At 38.2% G+C, this 17,463-nt stretch overlaps 1 protein-coding gene across 4 annotated transcripts in view; it reads right to left on the minus strand.

Moving 5' to 3' along the window:
- The window catches only part of plekhg5.L (pleckstrin homology and RhoGEF domain containing G5 L homeolog), a 179,894-nt gene that overhangs the window by 22,115 nt on the left and 140,316 nt on the right, over positions 1-17,463 (minus strand). The window contains exon 1 of one of the 4 annotated variants that reach the window (XM_041569423.1): positions 5,341-6,307. The exons of the other annotated variants lie outside the window; for them this stretch is intronic. Coding sequence (XP_041425357.1) covers positions 5,341-5,646 — 306 coding nt within the window. The 5' untranslated portion in view covers positions 5,647-6,307. Of the gene's footprint in view, positions 1-5,340; positions 6,308-17,463 lie in introns of those variants that run through there. 4 annotated transcript variants of the gene reach the window in all.

The following is a 17,463-nucleotide window of genomic DNA, read 5'->3' on the forward strand; positions in this document are numbered from 1 at the left end:
TCCCATGAATAAGTAAGTAAGTAAGATGCCGTTTAGTTACCATCAAGTACAAGATACTGTTTTATTATTAAAGGAAAAAAAGGAAATAATTGTTAAAAAAAATTTGAATTATTTGCTTGAAATGAAGTCCATGGGAGATGATCTTAACATAATTTGGATCTTTCTGGATTGCTGGGGCATTAAGATTAAAATTACAGTATTTACAGTTGCTTATCTGGGGAAGGACATTCCAAAGCTGCATAGGGGTTTCAGCACACACTTTTTAGGAGTTCTTTCAGAGACACAAATTTCCCTGCTGTGTTGTTTCAGGCTTCCTTTAAACAAAAATATGTTACAAATTGCATGATCCTGTTAATTGTGATGGCTATATACTTAAATCAGCTCTCCAACTCGAACTAGTGCCCCAACAGAAGGTCAACATCTGTTCTATTCAAACCTGCTCTATTGTGCTTCAAACATTATTATCACTCTTAAACTGCAGATCCTATTTTTTTTCCAATATATATATATATATATATATATATTATATATTCATTCAGGATGGACCAGCACACCATTTTTATCATTGGGGTTATCAAGGATGATAAAGCTTGATAACCTTGATAAAGGCCCCAATGTGGGTCAAAACGTTGGATGCACAGTGATTATACAATTAAATTTATTGGTCCATTTTGAATGAATATATATATATATATATATGTGTGTGTGTGTGTGTGTATATATATATTTTGCTAAAGGTCTAAATATATGACTGAAACTTTGATTTTGAACAATAAAAAGGATTTTTTTCATTTCAAGCAAGTCCTGTCAGTGCTGAGTCATTGCTGTGAATTTGCTTTCTGAGCTACCACTTGGCATCCAGGTAGTTGGCGGATTTTTTTTGTGTGTGCCCTCCATTACTAAGGTATAAACTGTATATGTGTATGTACAAATAATAGAAGCAAATGTGTCTGGTTTTCAATAAATACGCGTTTTACTGTTTGCAAGTTTGGAATTAACTTTTACTATTGAGTAGATCATTTATCCACAAGCCTTATTTACGCTGATTGATCTTATGAAATCATTGGATGAAAAACATTTGTCTTGAAAACCATAGTACACTATGGATTCAGATTCTTGCTTGTTCAATTTCTCATTTCAAAATGAAGACTATTAATATGATGGTAGTCCTTCCCTTACTGTTACAACAGCTCCCACTCTTCTGCAAAGGCTTTCCACCAGATGTTGGTTAGATCTAGATCCATTCAGGCACAAGAACATTATTGATGATGGCCAATGATGATAAGTAATAAGGACTGGCATTCAACTTCATTTCACATGTGTTCAGTTGGGCTCTGCATAGGCAAAATTTTCAAGAATTTCACTGTATGCTATTGCATTTGCTTTCATGGAAACCAGGAGAAGAAGCCCAAACCATGGTCTTCGACCAATATTCTCTCTCCAACCATAATATGTCTTATGCATTCAGAAGGTAGAATTAGTTTGGCATCCACCCAAACTCATCACTCCAGAGGATGTGTATCCACTGCTTCAGAGTCCAATGGCAGTGTACGTTACCTTTACATATTGCACATGTTGATATATGCCATATGTGAAATTGCGCAGCCAAAAAATAAAAATTCTTGCCTCCTATTAACATTTTTTTATGCTGATGTTGCTTCAAGAGAAAATTTGGAACTCAGGAATGATTGCTGAACTAAAGGCATGTGATTTTAGATGGTTATTTGTATATGTTTAGCCAATGCCTACAGATACATTGCCCATATAGTGTATTATTATCATTGGAGGGAGAGTAGCTTTTCTCTATTTAGCTGTAAGATTTTGAAAGATAGCCCTTATCATAAGACGGTACTTAAAAGGCCCTAATAAAGGGATATATATGTATATAAAAAAACATATGGTGTGTCTATTGCTGTAAATATATAGTAGATAAGGGCCTGAAGCAAGGAATGTTCCCCATGCTTTTAAAATGTGCCTTCATTATCTACTGTAATACAGTGACAATTGATACTGTGATGCATAACTGGTCCTAAACCAATTTTTGGGTCATAAAGCAGATGTCCTGATATAATTTTGGTTCCATAAGCATTCCTTGCATGTGCTTCATATTATAATTATGACTGAAAGCTGCGTACGATTCAAAACAAAAAGTAGAAAGTCAAAACAAAACCTCTGTTTACTGTGCTTGGTAAAGAATAGGTGTATATTGCTGCTTTAACAAATGGAATACACAAAAACTATTACTGGAGTTGCTGCCCATGTCCAGGCAGCAGGGGCCATTAGCATATTAGAATACTGCTGTAAACTATTCCCATTGCTTTTATTCTTTACTAATTAATACACAAACTGGTCAGTTTCTTGTTCATCTGTCGGAATCACAATACAGTTCTGACTATGACAATATGAAAAACAAAACAACCTCACTACATAATTAGTAGTCAGTATGTAGGTCTGAAGGTAATTATTTGCCTAGAATTACTAAGAAAGCCCAGGTGAGTTTTTAAAAATGCAGCACTTGTTAAGGCATCCTACTAGTGATGGGCGAATTTATTCGCCAGGCGCGAATTCGCGGCGAATTTGCGCGATTCGCGCCGAGCGAATAAGTTCGCGAAACGCCCGCGAAAAACGGACGCTGGCGCCAAAAACGGGCGCCGGCGTCGGAAAAACGGGCGCCGGCGTCAAAAACGAGACGCCGGCGCCGTTTCGCGAATTTTTCGGCGAAGCGAAACGGCGCAAATTCGCCCATCACTACATCCTACCATTGCTCCAAGATACAGAACTGGCCAGGGCTAAAGTATAGTATTGGGAATATTATTAACATACATTTATAAAATGCCAACATATTCCACATCATTGTACTGCTTTACTGTCTAAGATATAAAAATGTTGTTTCTAAGATACACTATGAACAGCATTTTCATGGTGAATCATTGACCGACTGTGCTATGAATAGGTTATTTGAATACTTTTCCTATGTTTGCATAGGTAAAAGGAGATATTATATAATGCACAAAAGCCATGACTATGCTGTAAAATATATCAGCCCTATGCAATATGTTGGCGCTCTTTAAATACATGTTAATAACAATAATAATAATATACCCTTATAAACTATGATTAGTGATGTCATCTGTAATCGTCAGTGATATCATAATGATATCATTTGTGTCACATGACTCACTGAAACCTGTATATTATATATAATATTGGACCCCCTATTTTACAATGAATATTATTGTCAACGGTCTAACAGCGGGCTTTTATATGGGTGCATTATTATTATTATTATTATTATTAATCATTAAGGTAATGGCTGCATATGAAGAAATACAGGTGTCTGACCCAATCAAAAAATGTCGAGAAAAGTTAATTGCACCAATTATTGGTGGTGGTGGGGGGGTTAAAGGCAGGTTCAGGCTGTTCATTGACTGAACATCATCTGAACAGATATGTATGGTCCCTAACAGAATAAAGGTCTCCAAAGACGCAGAGATTTTTCTGATTTTAGTGTAATCCAACCAATCCATCAAATTATCGTGAGGTTAGTGGGAATCAAGCGATCACGCATCTAATGATTTTCCGTCCGACATCTGTCAGAAAAGTGATCGGCCAGTTTAAACATTTTTCATCGTCACAGTGAAATCTATCTTTGTTTGCAGGGCCAAGCAGGCAGCTACCCTCAGTTTTCCTGGCTTCATCTCGACAACATCGCTTGAAATGGTCTTTTTAGTTGATAGACAAATCATACATTTAAATGATCGTTTCAAGATAAGCTTGGTCTAAGGATAACAAATAGATCTTTTAAAAATCTTTACATCTATGGCCAGCTTTAGTGTGGAGCGGTTTTAGGCACAATCATTTTGTCCAAAGTCTCATCAGCTTCAGAGAAAACATTTTTAATTGATGTATATATATATGTTAACAAAATTTCAAATAGTAAATCTTTCAGTGGAAAACAATTATAAACAAGTGACAACTATGTGAGGTGTAAGCTCACCCCGCTGACACAGAATAAGATTCATTCTTTATCTTTTCCTTATAATCACAAAAACTCTCAACTTTGCACCTTACCCCATACAAATGTATGAGAACTTTGTACTCTGTATTACAGTAAAGGTGGCCATACACGGATAGATCCGCTCGTTTGGCGATGTCGCCAAACGAGCGGATCTCCCTCCGATATGCCCACCTTGAGGTGGGCAATATCGGGCAGATCCGATCGTGGGCCCTAGGGCCCAACGATCGGATCCTAGCATTCACAAACGGACGGTCGGATCGCGGGACCGCATCAACTAACAGATGCGGCCGCGATCCGACGGGGTTTTTAAACCCATCCGATCGAGATCTGGCCGACTTTCGGCCAGATCTCGATCGGGGAAGCCCGTCGGGGGCCCCCATACACGGGCCAATAAGCTGCCGACACGGTCTGTCGGCAGCTTTTATCGGCCCGTGTATGGCCACCTTTAGCCTACAGACTCCCTGCATGCCCAGCCATCCATTAGGACATGGTGATAGCTTGGGATCCCTAGATTTGCTTTTTTTTTACTTCATTTTTTTCAGTTTCTCTCCTTTCACAGACTCTTCACACTAACACTCACTCTCTACAGATGAGAAACAAGGCAATGTTAAAATGTTATTAATAACCCAGGTTTCTAAAGAGTCAACATATTCTGCAGGGTTGCATAAAACATAGACTAACCCCACTCAAGCTTACAAGGATTGCAAGGAGCATGCAGCATTTCTATGTATATTGTTACACTACTGCTGTTACACATCTGCAATGCTTTATATGGGGGCTGGGGTCTTTTCAGTGTATTGTCAATTTTGATATATCAGACCAGGAATTTCCAATCAGAGGACCTTTATATGTTTTTATTTACACCTCACAGCACCTCAGCCTGTCCCAGTTGTTGGGTTTTGTTCCCCAACTGCCTTTGTTCCATCTCCAGCATGCTATAAATATCTGAAGCATAATGCTATGGTACTGATATTGGCCAGTGATTTCTCATTGTTAGTAGTCTACTGACTTGAAACCTATGATCAGCTTTTTCCAGTAGCTGCCTATTGAATGCCATCATTATGGACATGAATGTTCAAGCTGAGCCTCTGCAACTGTTTCTTTGCTTACGGTCATATTTGACATTCTTTGTTGGGAGGTACAGTAGCTGCTTTGCCTTAGGTTTAAGTTTAATTATCAAGGCTACAATCTGACCAACCCTCTCCCCCCCTAATGACAAGTATATACTCTGTATTACATATGATGCATGTGTAATGTGTATAGCATATAAAGCACTGCGTATCTTGACAGCCCTATATAAATAAATGATGATGATGATATACCTCAAACTCCTTGTTTAGCTTGATCTTGTGTGCTGAAGAGATCAAATCCTCAGCATCAAGACTTCCACTAGGAGAACGTCTCTCAACAGTAGGACGTGGGACATCCTGTTTGGTAAATGACTGTGAATTATACTGCTGTATTCTGGAGGCCACAAGACCTGTTGATACAACTGACTTGATCTCCTTTTCCATACCCACGGTGGGGCAGTCGTTGAGAGCACCATAACGTATGAGGCGGCCGTCTCCAGCAAACTTGTTTATCCTTTCCTCTTGGACATACCAAGTCTTACTGCGAAGTCCTCTCATATTCTTTATGGCTTTTCCAGATGTTGAAATAATCCAGTGACCTTTCGTGCCTCCAAGGTGGTTCTTTACAGTTATAAAAGTGCTGTCAGTAAATTTTCTATTTTTCCATTTTATTTGTTCTCTCCAGCTCTTGCAGTGGATGTGACAGCTTGTACCGGTAGCTGCAATGTGATTTCCTTTGGCCTTGTGTGAGTTATCACCTGACACAAGAACGAAGGATTCAAGTGCACTGTTCACCTTTGATACTGAAACAGAGAAACACCTAGTGACAGATATATGAGGGAAAAGCAATCGAGAGAGATCAAAGTTTTGAACTGCTCAGTTTCTGTTCCCTATGGAGACCGGCCCCGATCTGTTATCTGCTTACGGATCACTTCTATATTGTTGCTTCTGAAAGAGCTGGTAGAGAGAGGCAGGATATTGTATACTGTATGAATATAAACCTTATTTATTTATATGATGGACACTTGTATCTATGTTACTATTCTCTTGTATAGTATCGTTCAACAGATGCACACATTTACATATATATAAGCTGGGTGCTTGAACAAAACAGAATAGTAAGAATAGTAAGAAACAGATGTAAACACTCGCATTTCCCCCCTGTATATTTAAGCAACATGAAAGGGGTGGTTCACCCTTATGTTAACTTTTAGTATGTTATAAAATGGCTAATTCTAAACAACTTTTCAATTGCGTTTCATTTTTTTTTTTTTTTTTTATAGCCTTGAATAATTCGTCTTCTTCAGCCTTAAAATTGGAGGGGGTGGGGTCCTGTCCGTATCTAAAAATAAATGCTCTTTAAGGCTGCGATTTTTGTAAAATTTGTTATTGCTAATTTTTATTACTCATCTTTCTAGTCAGGCCCTCTCCTGTTTTTATACCATTCTCTTTTTCAAATCAATGCATGGTTTCTAGGGTGATTTGGATCCTAGCAACCAGATTGCTGAAATTGCAAACTGGGGCGCCGCTGAATAAAAATAAATCAAAAATAATAAAAAATGAAAACCAACTGGAAGTGAATAACCCCTTTAAAGGGGAACTCCTCCCCAAACAAATTTTTTTGCACAATAAAAGATAATGCTAAAAATATGTTTGATATTACATGTGATTAGTATAGGGTGCATAGAAATGAATGCAAGATATGAATCTGAACAACATTGAACCATAAAAAAAACATTTGAGGTTTGATTGTTATGTTCAAGGTTGACAATAATTGCTGTAATTGAATGTAACACACAGGGCCAGAATTCCTAGCATCATAGCCGCTGCAAGTGACGTTGCAAAGTAGTCTTAAAAATTGCAAATCATTGAAAGTCATGTTCAAAGTCAATATAATGTAACATCAATATAACTGTGTATATGTTTATTGCAACATTTGTTCCTTCATTCTCTACTATTAGTGAATTGTAAAAATGTACATTGCTGCATAAATACACAATATGGACATTGTGTGTGGGTGTTCTTACACACCCTCCAGTTGGGGTTAAAAAAGATAGGCACCAGATTTATTGCTGTCATTTACTTGAGCTGAGAAAGGAGGTTTCTAGACACCCTTTTGAATGTTTGGTAGTATTTACAGTATATAGCATCTTTACAGGGGTGCAATAATGTGTCCAGTCATTGTTGAGCTACTCCCAGATATAAACAAAGAAAACACTGACGCCCGCAAAAAGCAAAGCATAGTTTTTCTTTTCCATATACCGCAGAAGAACATTGTTCATTAGGTGCAATAAGCATTTCTTTTCACTTTACATGCATCAAGAAATAGGTGGAAGCTGACATACTGTCACCATAAGTTATTGACCTCTAGGCATGTTGATTTATTAACTTATATGGATACCGTCTTGCTGCAATATGTCCGCTCCCGTTCATGTTAACAACAGGAAAATAATTATTTATTTGCATATAGATTTTTATGGCATCATACCATCTGTATAAAAGAGGCTTTCTTTTTTTTTTTAATTTAATTAACTTAACAGAAATTCAGGGATCAAAAAAGAACAAAGAACAATCTGCTCAGACAAGTTCAAGCATGTGTCAGGAGATAAGAAAGCAAATATTGGTTAAACATTGCTTATGTTAAGGATTTTTTAAAAGTAGAGGGGTAAAAAGGGGTGCATCCTTTTATGATATAGCATTTATTGCTTGTCAGTCGACTCAAACATATTCATTAAGGAACGTCAAGGTTATAGAATGGACCAGTGAGACAGAATCTTCCATCCAGGGGGCCCATTATGGAAAAAGTAAGGAGTAGCAAAAAGAAGGTGTAATGTAACAACTGTCTAGCTTTATGTTTTGCACAATGCGTAAAGCCCATCAGCGGTATCTACTACATAGGAACATGATATGAAATGCATCTACCCAACTGCCATCAAATTTATGGAAGCTTCATTCTATATATTTGTCCACAATACAGATCTCAGACATGACAGTTCAAAATAGCACTGAGTAAAAGATTCCCTACTTAACCCCTTCCCACTGGTTTCAAGGTTGTAAAGGATAATTCTACAGTTGAATATTATATTTTATGGAGTGCGCCGCTGAGATTATTTTTTATTCACGTCAGTCCCTGCCTTAGTGGAATTTACAATCCTACTTCCCCATTACATGTCATGCACAGAGCCCAGACACACCAGGGAGTGAAGAAGCCTTAATTAAAGCATCTGGCACTCACAACCAAACTCTGCTTCCTATTTCCTATTGTAATTAATAATATGCTGCGTGCACCAGCTGCATCCATAAAGTCTTTTCCTTTTCGATGATTCATTCAAAAGTTTTGCTTTGTAAAACAAACCAGTCTTCAGCCATGCTTCCTGAAAATCTGACCATTCATCAGTAGCTAGCAATTTAATTTTTGTATGCAGTATGGCAGCTTCAGCAAATGAAGAATAACATGAATGATATTCTCTGATCATTTACACTTTTCAATTGTATCCTACAAAAGAGAGGCATGGCTAACATCTTCCTGGCCATGTGTATGAAAAAGTGTGGAGTGTTCATCACATTGTCAGGATCATACTGGTGGCAAGTGAATATGACCAAGAAGATCCAGAGGCAAGTAAAGTAACCAAGAAGATTCAGCCAGTAATGTCCACAGGTAAAGAGCACTGGTAGCAAGGGATGAGCAAAATATTTTGCCTGTTTTGACACACCCATAGACTCTAATGTAAAGTAAAAAATACTCTGTGTAAAAAATCCCCATTAATTTCAATGTTTTTGGTGAATTTATTTGCCATTTCACAAATTTTCGGGGACTGCCCCCTGGTTATAAAGTATGAATAACCTAACCAGCTAGCAATACATGTTGTTTTGAGGAGTGCTATGTTTGCACCAGGGCAGATACATTTGCACAATACCCCCATATATGTTTCACCAGCTGAGCATAAAGCAAATTATGGCCCATTACTTTTCATAACAGGAAAATGTGTATACTGTATGTGTATATATTTAAAACAAATGCTCTGTAAGTCTACAAATGCATTGTTATTGCTACTCATCTTTCTATTCAGGCCCACTCCTATTCATATTCCAGTCTTAATTCAAATCATTGCATGGTAGCTAGGGTAGTTTAACCCCTAGCAACCAGATTGCTGAAACTGCAACCTGGAGAGATGCTGAATAAAAAGCCAAATAACTCAAAAACCACAAATAATAAAAAAATTAAAACCAAAAGCAAATTGTCTTGGAATATCACTCTCTGCATCATAATAACAGTTAACTCAATGGCAAACAACACCTTTAAGAATGAATCTAAGGCCATAGGCCTTAGCACTGTGTAAAACATTAGATTCCAGAACATAGTTGAACTGAAAACTGTCAGGCTTTGCTGGTGTTATGATGAGGTTATCAAGACTGCTTTGTATTAACTATAGTGTTAAATTAGTTAATTCATTACGGTTAAACCCAAGACTTGGTTAAATTCCCTTTGTATCCATTGCTGTGAATGGGGATAGAATAGACACTCAGCTTTGTGAGCGTTTTAACACGTTCTTAAATCCCTTTCAAACCCAGTGAACAGTGAGATCTCTCTCACTCATGCAGCTGCCACAATGATATTATAGTCACAGAATATGATGGCATTTAATCAGGAAGTGTGAGCTTTAAGGACAAATACAAATATCATGACAAGATAAAGCTTTTTAATGACTTCTAACAAGTAGGGTAGAAACTAAAGATGGATGTGTTAATCGTGTGATCCTAGGTGGGGTACATACTCAAGAACAAAAATGACAAGAATTCCAGAAGAGCTACAGGCTTTACGTTTTGTTTTCTGTTACACTTTGATACATTAGATAGATGCTGATAGATTCATGGAGCATGCTCAGAAGGGATTTTAGCAGCCAATACTCAGACACGTGTTAACTAATATATCAAAGTGTAACAGAAGACAGGCGAGAAGGGATGAGCTAAATTTAGTTGCAATATTTTTTTTAAAAAAAATATACAAACAACTTTAGAAACATTTCGAAAACATTTAGAAACAATACATTTTGTAAATTTAAATTACCCCGTTGGTGAAAAGCGCATTTGAACAATTTCTCTGCAGGCATATGAAATTTACAGAATGTAATGATACAGTTAATCCTGACTTAGTGTATTCCATGAGTCTTTAACACTTCGCAAATGCATACAAAAGAACTAATGCACATTTGTATTCAATTTTGCTTTAAAAAAGACCAAAACACAGGGGCAAATTTACTAAAGGGCGAAGTGACTAATGCGGGTGAAAATTCGCCAGCATGATGTCATTTCAGTACTTCGCCGATTTAATAACGGTTGTTGGCATACTAGCGAAGGAGATAGACTCTAGCGGTACTTCGCTTCCTAATGCTTGGCGAATTTGCGCTCTGGCAAATGGACGTAACTATGCAAATTCACTAAGATGCGGATTTTACTGAACGTTACCTCTTGCGCCAGACTTGCCTTCGCCAAATCACACCAGGTGAAGTGCAAAAAAAAAAATAGTTTAAATTTTTTAGACGTTCGAAAAAACGCTGGAATCTTTTCAGGGTGATAGGCTGAAATATAGCATAAAACTTTTTTGGGGTGACCGGCTTCCCCCCTACATTTCCTAACATATGGCACATAAACTATACACTGGGCTCATGTGTAGGGCAATATAACAACTTTATTTTATATTATTAAGGTTTCCCGAGCTCGTGTAATGTAATGTATTTGCTGCTAGCGCAACTTCGCTTCTCTTGGTGCACTAACGCTGGTGCAACTTCGCCAGCTTTCCGCGCCCTGCACACAACTTTGGATTTTAGTGAATTAGCGTTGTCTGGGCGAATTTACGCCTGTCGAAAGGTTGCGATGTGAGCAAAGCTGAAGCTAGTGCAAATTTGGCGCTTAGTGAATCTGCCCCTCAGTTGGTAGTGATGGAACATCTCTGGCTGAAAAGTACTAGAAATGTCATGTTTTTCCATAAGTGAATAGAAGGTGGAAGATATGGTGTCAGGTTCTTCACTGTTAGATAAAATATGCCAGCAGCGAAAACATCCCATTTGCCCTTAACCATTTTATTAAGAATAGTGGGGGTATCAGCCTCCAACTTTGCCATTAAAATTGAAACGTATACCATACTGCATATTACGGTTCATGTTTTGTTCTGTAATACACATTGCCATAGAAATAGGAAATAGTCCTGGCTTTGTTTAAATATATAACTTTTCAGTTTAACACATCCTTAATGGCTCTTTATGCTGTTGGTTAGAAACTTGAATGTATATGTATTACTGCTGACCATAGACTTGTTAAGACTCTCTATGTGCCCTGTAGTGGTCACCTATGGTTGCAGATAGATGGGTCAGGGTTGCCCCAATGAATACAGGAGTGCACTCTTTTATGGAAAAATTCTGTCCCTACCCTGTGTCCTGTGCTGATCTATGACAAACAATAGGACAAAACACATTAACTGAATTGTGATACACTGCAGAGAGCCTTCCTGCAATACTGATACTGACATATGTCTAATTTTGGCTGAAAATACGCAATGAGAAAACACTTCTGACAGTGAAAAAATAAAAAAGGATGAAGAATGTGATAAAATTAACTTCAAAACTTGTTTCCAAAAATCCATAAATGTGAGATTATACTGTAACAAGCAGACCTTTAACAACTGATTACTCTCCATCAAACTGAGAGAATGCAAAGCTTTTCAGACACACGTCTGTTTTTAGCTGTACAAACCATGAAATTCAGTCTCAGCAGCCAAACCTATTAGAGGTCCTTGAAATAATGTGAAGTTAGAGAGCAAACAAATTAAATGGCCTGCAAGCTTAAGTTAACAGACTACTCAAGCAGAGAGGGCTCCCTTAAGTATGCACTAATGATAGTATGGCAAATAAACACACGATAAAAAAAGAATTTACTGAGATTTAGGGATTATGTACAAGGTTTCACTAACAAAAGGAGGCTTTTTATCAGATGTACTGCAGATTAGAAAACAGGAGAAAAACAGAATGTATGTGTGAAATAACATTTTGCATGATTCGGTAAGGAATATTTCATTCATCTGTTTTTGTAAAAACTCTTATTTAATGCTAAAGAGAAGGTGAAAAACATTGAAAAAGTTTTGTACAGGTATGGGACCTGTTATCCAGAATGATCAGGACCTGGGGTATTTTGGATAAGGGTTCTTTCCATATGCTTGAATCTCCATAAATAACATAAATAAACATAAAAAAAACCATAAATAAGATTGTTCTGCTTAGGGTAAGGCCACACTGGGCATTTTGAGGAGATTTGGTCTCCTGGCGACTAATCGCCTTGTTTTTGCGGCGACCAATCTCCCCAAACCCCTTCCCTGACTCTGCACCGGCTTAAAATGAAAAAACGCCGGCGCTAATCACATGCGCCGGCGCAGAGTCAGGGAAGGCGTTTGGGGAGATTGGACGCCGCAAAAACGAGGCGATTAGTCGCCAGGTGACCAAATCTCCCCAAAACGCCCAGTGTGGCCTGACACTTAGAGTAAGGATTAATTATATCCAGGGCCGGATTTACATAGTGGGCACCCCTAGGCCTGCTCAAATTCGTCGCCCCGTCCCCTGCCTTTAATTCGCACTCATTTTCATCATGGGGACTGGAGCAATGGGGATTGGCGCACAGAAAATTTAAAACACTATTTTATCTACTGCGCATCCCCAGTATTTCTGTGTGGGTGTGGTTGGGCCGCATGCCACCCCCTAAAATCCTGCCGCCCTAGGCCCAGGCCTTGGTGGCCTTTCCACAAATCCGGGCCTAATTATATCTTAAATGGGATCAAGTACAAGGTATTGTTTTATTATTAAATAGAAAAAGGAAATCATTGTGAATGTGAATTATTTGATTATAATGGAGTCTATGGGAGGTGACCGTTCCGTAATTCAAAGCTTTCTAGATATGGGTTTCTGCATAACTGATCCAATACCTGTGCATCAAGTACAGTAACCCAGTTACATACTAAGCATAAGCCTATAGCTTTCTAGATAACAGGTGAAATGTCAGAACTAGAATACAGTATAAAGAAATCAGATACGCCAACATTAATTTATTGCTATTTTATCTCTTGCTATTGCGCATAGGCAATAATGTAGGTGTTAAAGCAGGAAATTGTGTTTGTAGAGCAGATACATTTTCATTGCACAGTTAGCTGCCTCCAGAAATATTCCCGGCTATTTTCCATTACGTAGACAAAATAAGGGGGGCGATGTGGCGATGCGACGTGGAAGCTGTTCTTCCATACAGATATGTAGACTCCAAAAAAAACAAAACTACAAATGGTCATATAAACACTGTGTTGTCACTTTAACTGAAAAATACTTCTGCCAAGAAACTGGCTGCCCTCCTCTATAAATGAAAATATGCTATAGAATTAAGCTTTGTTACAATAAGCCAGTGATTTCCAAACTGTGGGGCTGGCCTAGCGCAATGAATGGAGGAATGTAACTAAACACAAGTTAGGGTGAGATATGAGTCAATGGCTATTTACTTCTGTACAATGTAATTTAATCATAAATGATGGTAAGATTTGGGGTGAACACTCATTTTGTACCCTAGATATTCATAAACCTATAGCTGAAATAACAAGTTTTGATATATCCGTTGCCTTGTTATGAGCCAAAGGAAGCCATAACCAAATGTTTGACCTCAATGGGGGGCACAAACTGTAAAAGACTGACTGCAATAATAATACCTGCTCATGTTTCTGTCTAATTAAAGGTGAAACCCGCAACTTGGATATAGGCTGTATTTTCCTTTTTAAAATAAACTGGAATTATGATTTTGTCTTCTGTTATTTCCTGTAGCTTTGCGTGTAATAAAGATATGGGACCTATTATCCAGAATGCTCGGGACCTGGGGTTTTCTAGATAAAGGATGTTTCCCTAATTTGGATCTTCATACCTTAAGTCTATTAGAAAATCATGTAAACAATATATAATCCCAATAGGCTTATTTTGCTTCCAATAAAAGTTCCGGTAATTGCTATATAGACCAAATTAAGTGCTCCTTACTCGTACGTGTGCTTTGCCTTTGCTGATTCTGTTGAAAAGGGGAAGTGGAATCTGATTTCAAACAGACAGACAGAAGGAATAAGTGACCACAATGAGTCTCCCGGCTGGCAAGCTGTAGTTGGGACGCATGAGACAGGGCAGTGTTCACCATACAGAGAAAAAGACATATAAAACATGCACCTTAGACTTGACCAGTACAGTAAGTATTATCACTTCCAAGAGCTGCTAAGCAACATAAAGGCAAGGTAATAACAGGTAGCATCTGTCAGTGACGCTACACAGGTTAGACACGGGCAGGTGAGCAGAACAGTATCTGCATCGTATATAAAATGTACCCAGTGCACTGCAACGCCGGAAGGATTACAGAGCAATTAGTATCATGGCACATGTCAAACAGATGGGCATAACTAGAATAGAGAAGTGCAAAGTCCTCTGACTCTCACGTATTATAATGCATTTGTTTGCTCTCTAGTTATTAACTTCTAGTGGTACAACCTTGCACGGGAGACATTTGTACAGGTAATTGCTGTGCGGACAAATTAACTTGTGCCTCATTGACTTCACCATAAATGCCTCCTAGTGGTTCACCTTGTGTCTCAACCCTCTTCTCCTTTTAGAATGTAAGCTCTTTTGGGCATGGTCTTATATCATTTGTTTTTGTATGTAATCTTGAATGTTCAATGTTTTCACCCATTTATTGTACAGCACTGCGTACTTTGTGTTGGAGCTTTAGTTGGAGCTTTATAAATACAGGTTAATAATAACTATTATAAAGAGCATTTACTAACATTGTAAAAATGTGCATGGCAGCCAGCAACCACTTCGCCACACTCCATGCCACTTCACCAGGCGCAAATTCTTTACCACTGCGCTAAGTCACTAAAATGCTAAGTCTCAGCAACCGAACGCTGGCGAATTTTCGCTAGTGTATATTTCTGCCTAGCAAAACTTTGCTAGCACTCTTGCGCTTAGGTTAATTTAAAAAAGAGCAGGTACCTAAAAGTCGTATGGATGTCTTTATTAGAAATGTTGGTGCAAATGCTTGAAGTGGCCACTTTTTCAGATACATGTCCAATGAGCCATAATAAAGACAGAAGAGATCCTCTAATGCCCTAGACATGAGCCCACAGTACCGTAACCAGAGGGGGGCGGGCCCTGGTGCGTGGCGCGCAGCCGGGCCCCCGCCCCCTCTGTACGGCCCGCATTTCAGTGGCGCGTGGGCTGTTGGAGGGCCCTGAGGGGGTGCGGGCCCTGGCCAGCTCGCACCCTCTGCTCCCCCAGTAGTTACACCACTGTGAGCCCACCCTTAAACATATGTGGCATGCCCCTCAAATTAGTTTAAAAAAATTGTTCACACATAAATCTTTAAGACTTCTGAAGGCAAGCCAGCTTTAAAAAAAGGTTTTTTTTTACAGCTTTAATGCATTTCTGGCATACAAGATATGATGTTACTGACATAAGATTGAGGATGTTGCTTCATTTTATCAGTTCGCCTGGTCTGAGGTAGTGACATAAACTCTGGCGAAAGACGTAATGTTCAGTAAAATCCGCATCTTAGTGAATTTGCAAAGTAACGACCATTCGCAAAAGCGAAAAGTCACTTGGCGATAGGGTGCGAAAGAACGCTACTGACTAGTCTCTACGTCTGTTAGTGAATTGGTTATATCCCTGCAGATGAGATTTCTGGCGAATTGTCGCTAGCGATGGCCACTTCACCCTTTAGTGAATCTGCCTCAAAGTCTCATGTTACAGGTATGGGACTTTTTATCCCGAATGCTCAGGACCTGGGGTTTTTCAGATAAGGGATCTTTCTGTAATTTGGATCTCCATTCCTTAAGTCTACTAATGAATCATTTAAGCATTATATAAATCCAGAAGGAATACATTTTCCTCAAATAAGGATTAATTATATCTTTGTTTGGATCAAGCACAAGCTACTGTTTTATTATTACAGAGAAATAATAAGAATAATCATTTTTTAAAAAATGTCAATTATTTGATTTAAATGGAATCTATGGGAGATGGCCGTACCATAATTTGGAGCTTTCTGGTTAACAGGTTTCCAGATAATGGATCCTTTACCTGTACATTGTTTTGAAAATCACAAGGGGTGTAAAATGACTCGCTTCAAGCAGCAGCAGTTCTAGTACTTTTACAGTAAGCCATAACTGATTGCACAATGGGGAACTCAAAGTAACTTTCGGTGGGGATATTCCTAGCAAATTACAACGTCCTAATCAAATAATAAATACTGTATATATGCATGCACAGAGGTAAGTGAAGCTTTTTTCCCTTTAAATTTAAAAAGACATTATTTACAATTCTGCCTATGTTTGTACGGCATTGCGCAATTAGACGTGTAAAAAAAATATATATATATATATATATGTTTGCCCATGCATATATATATATATATATACATATGTGATTTTACATGCAGATAGATGGAAAGCCCGTTATTACAACCATATGTTTATCCTTTAAAAGGCTCCATTCCAATTACAGTAGCTACAGCTGGGAGCCTGTATGTGTCACTAAAAGTTCACAATACAGGTTTGCCAAAGAATACAGTCATTGCTAGAAAGTATCTCCCCTCAAATATTCCACAACTGTCTGGCCAGATGACTACATTATTGGCCTCTACTTATTAAAATGTTGTTTTTGCCCATTTTCATCAAACTTGCAGCACAGGGAAATGAATTTAGCAGAATCACAATTGTGACTTTAGCTTGAGATTAAAGGACATATAAAAGATGTCTTCGTTTTAATAGGTAGAATTTGTTGAATCTTTACAACTAATGCTTGCTTTCAGCTCTGACCGCTCCAAAGAGAAGACGCTGGCTTTAATATCAATTCAGCTTTATTGTGTCGCACAGTGCGGAATCATATTCACAGTGGGTGTGCTATTACAAAACCTACGCATTTCATGCCTATCTGATTGGCACTTCCTGAGGAAGAATTTGCTGAACAGTGGTTTATGATAGTATTTAGTATTAAAAATCTATATAGGGAATGAAAGATGATCCTTTTTAACAGGGCAGATAGTTTGGTGGTTATAATGATTGTCAGCCTGTAAGTCATAAACATTGCAGATAATGAAGGAGTAAAGGTGATACGTTATTGACTCACCCTGCTCAGACTGGAGGCAATATCACCTTTACTCTATGTTCATTTGCCTTAAATTGATACTTGAGATTTGATATTACCTGATTCTGCAGTCAAACAAGACAAAGTCCTCACTGTGCTGAACAGAGGGATGATTTAGTCACACTCTTCCCTGCACTGGAAAACTAAATAGATCCTAAATCATTTTCCCTGCACT

Source organism: Xenopus laevis, chromosome 7L (genome assembly GCF_017654675.1).
Source record: "Xenopus laevis strain J_2021 chromosome 7L, Xenopus_laevis_v10.1, whole genome shotgun sequence".
Lineage (NCBI taxonomy): Eukaryota > Metazoa > Chordata > Amphibia > Anura > Pipidae > Xenopus > Xenopus laevis.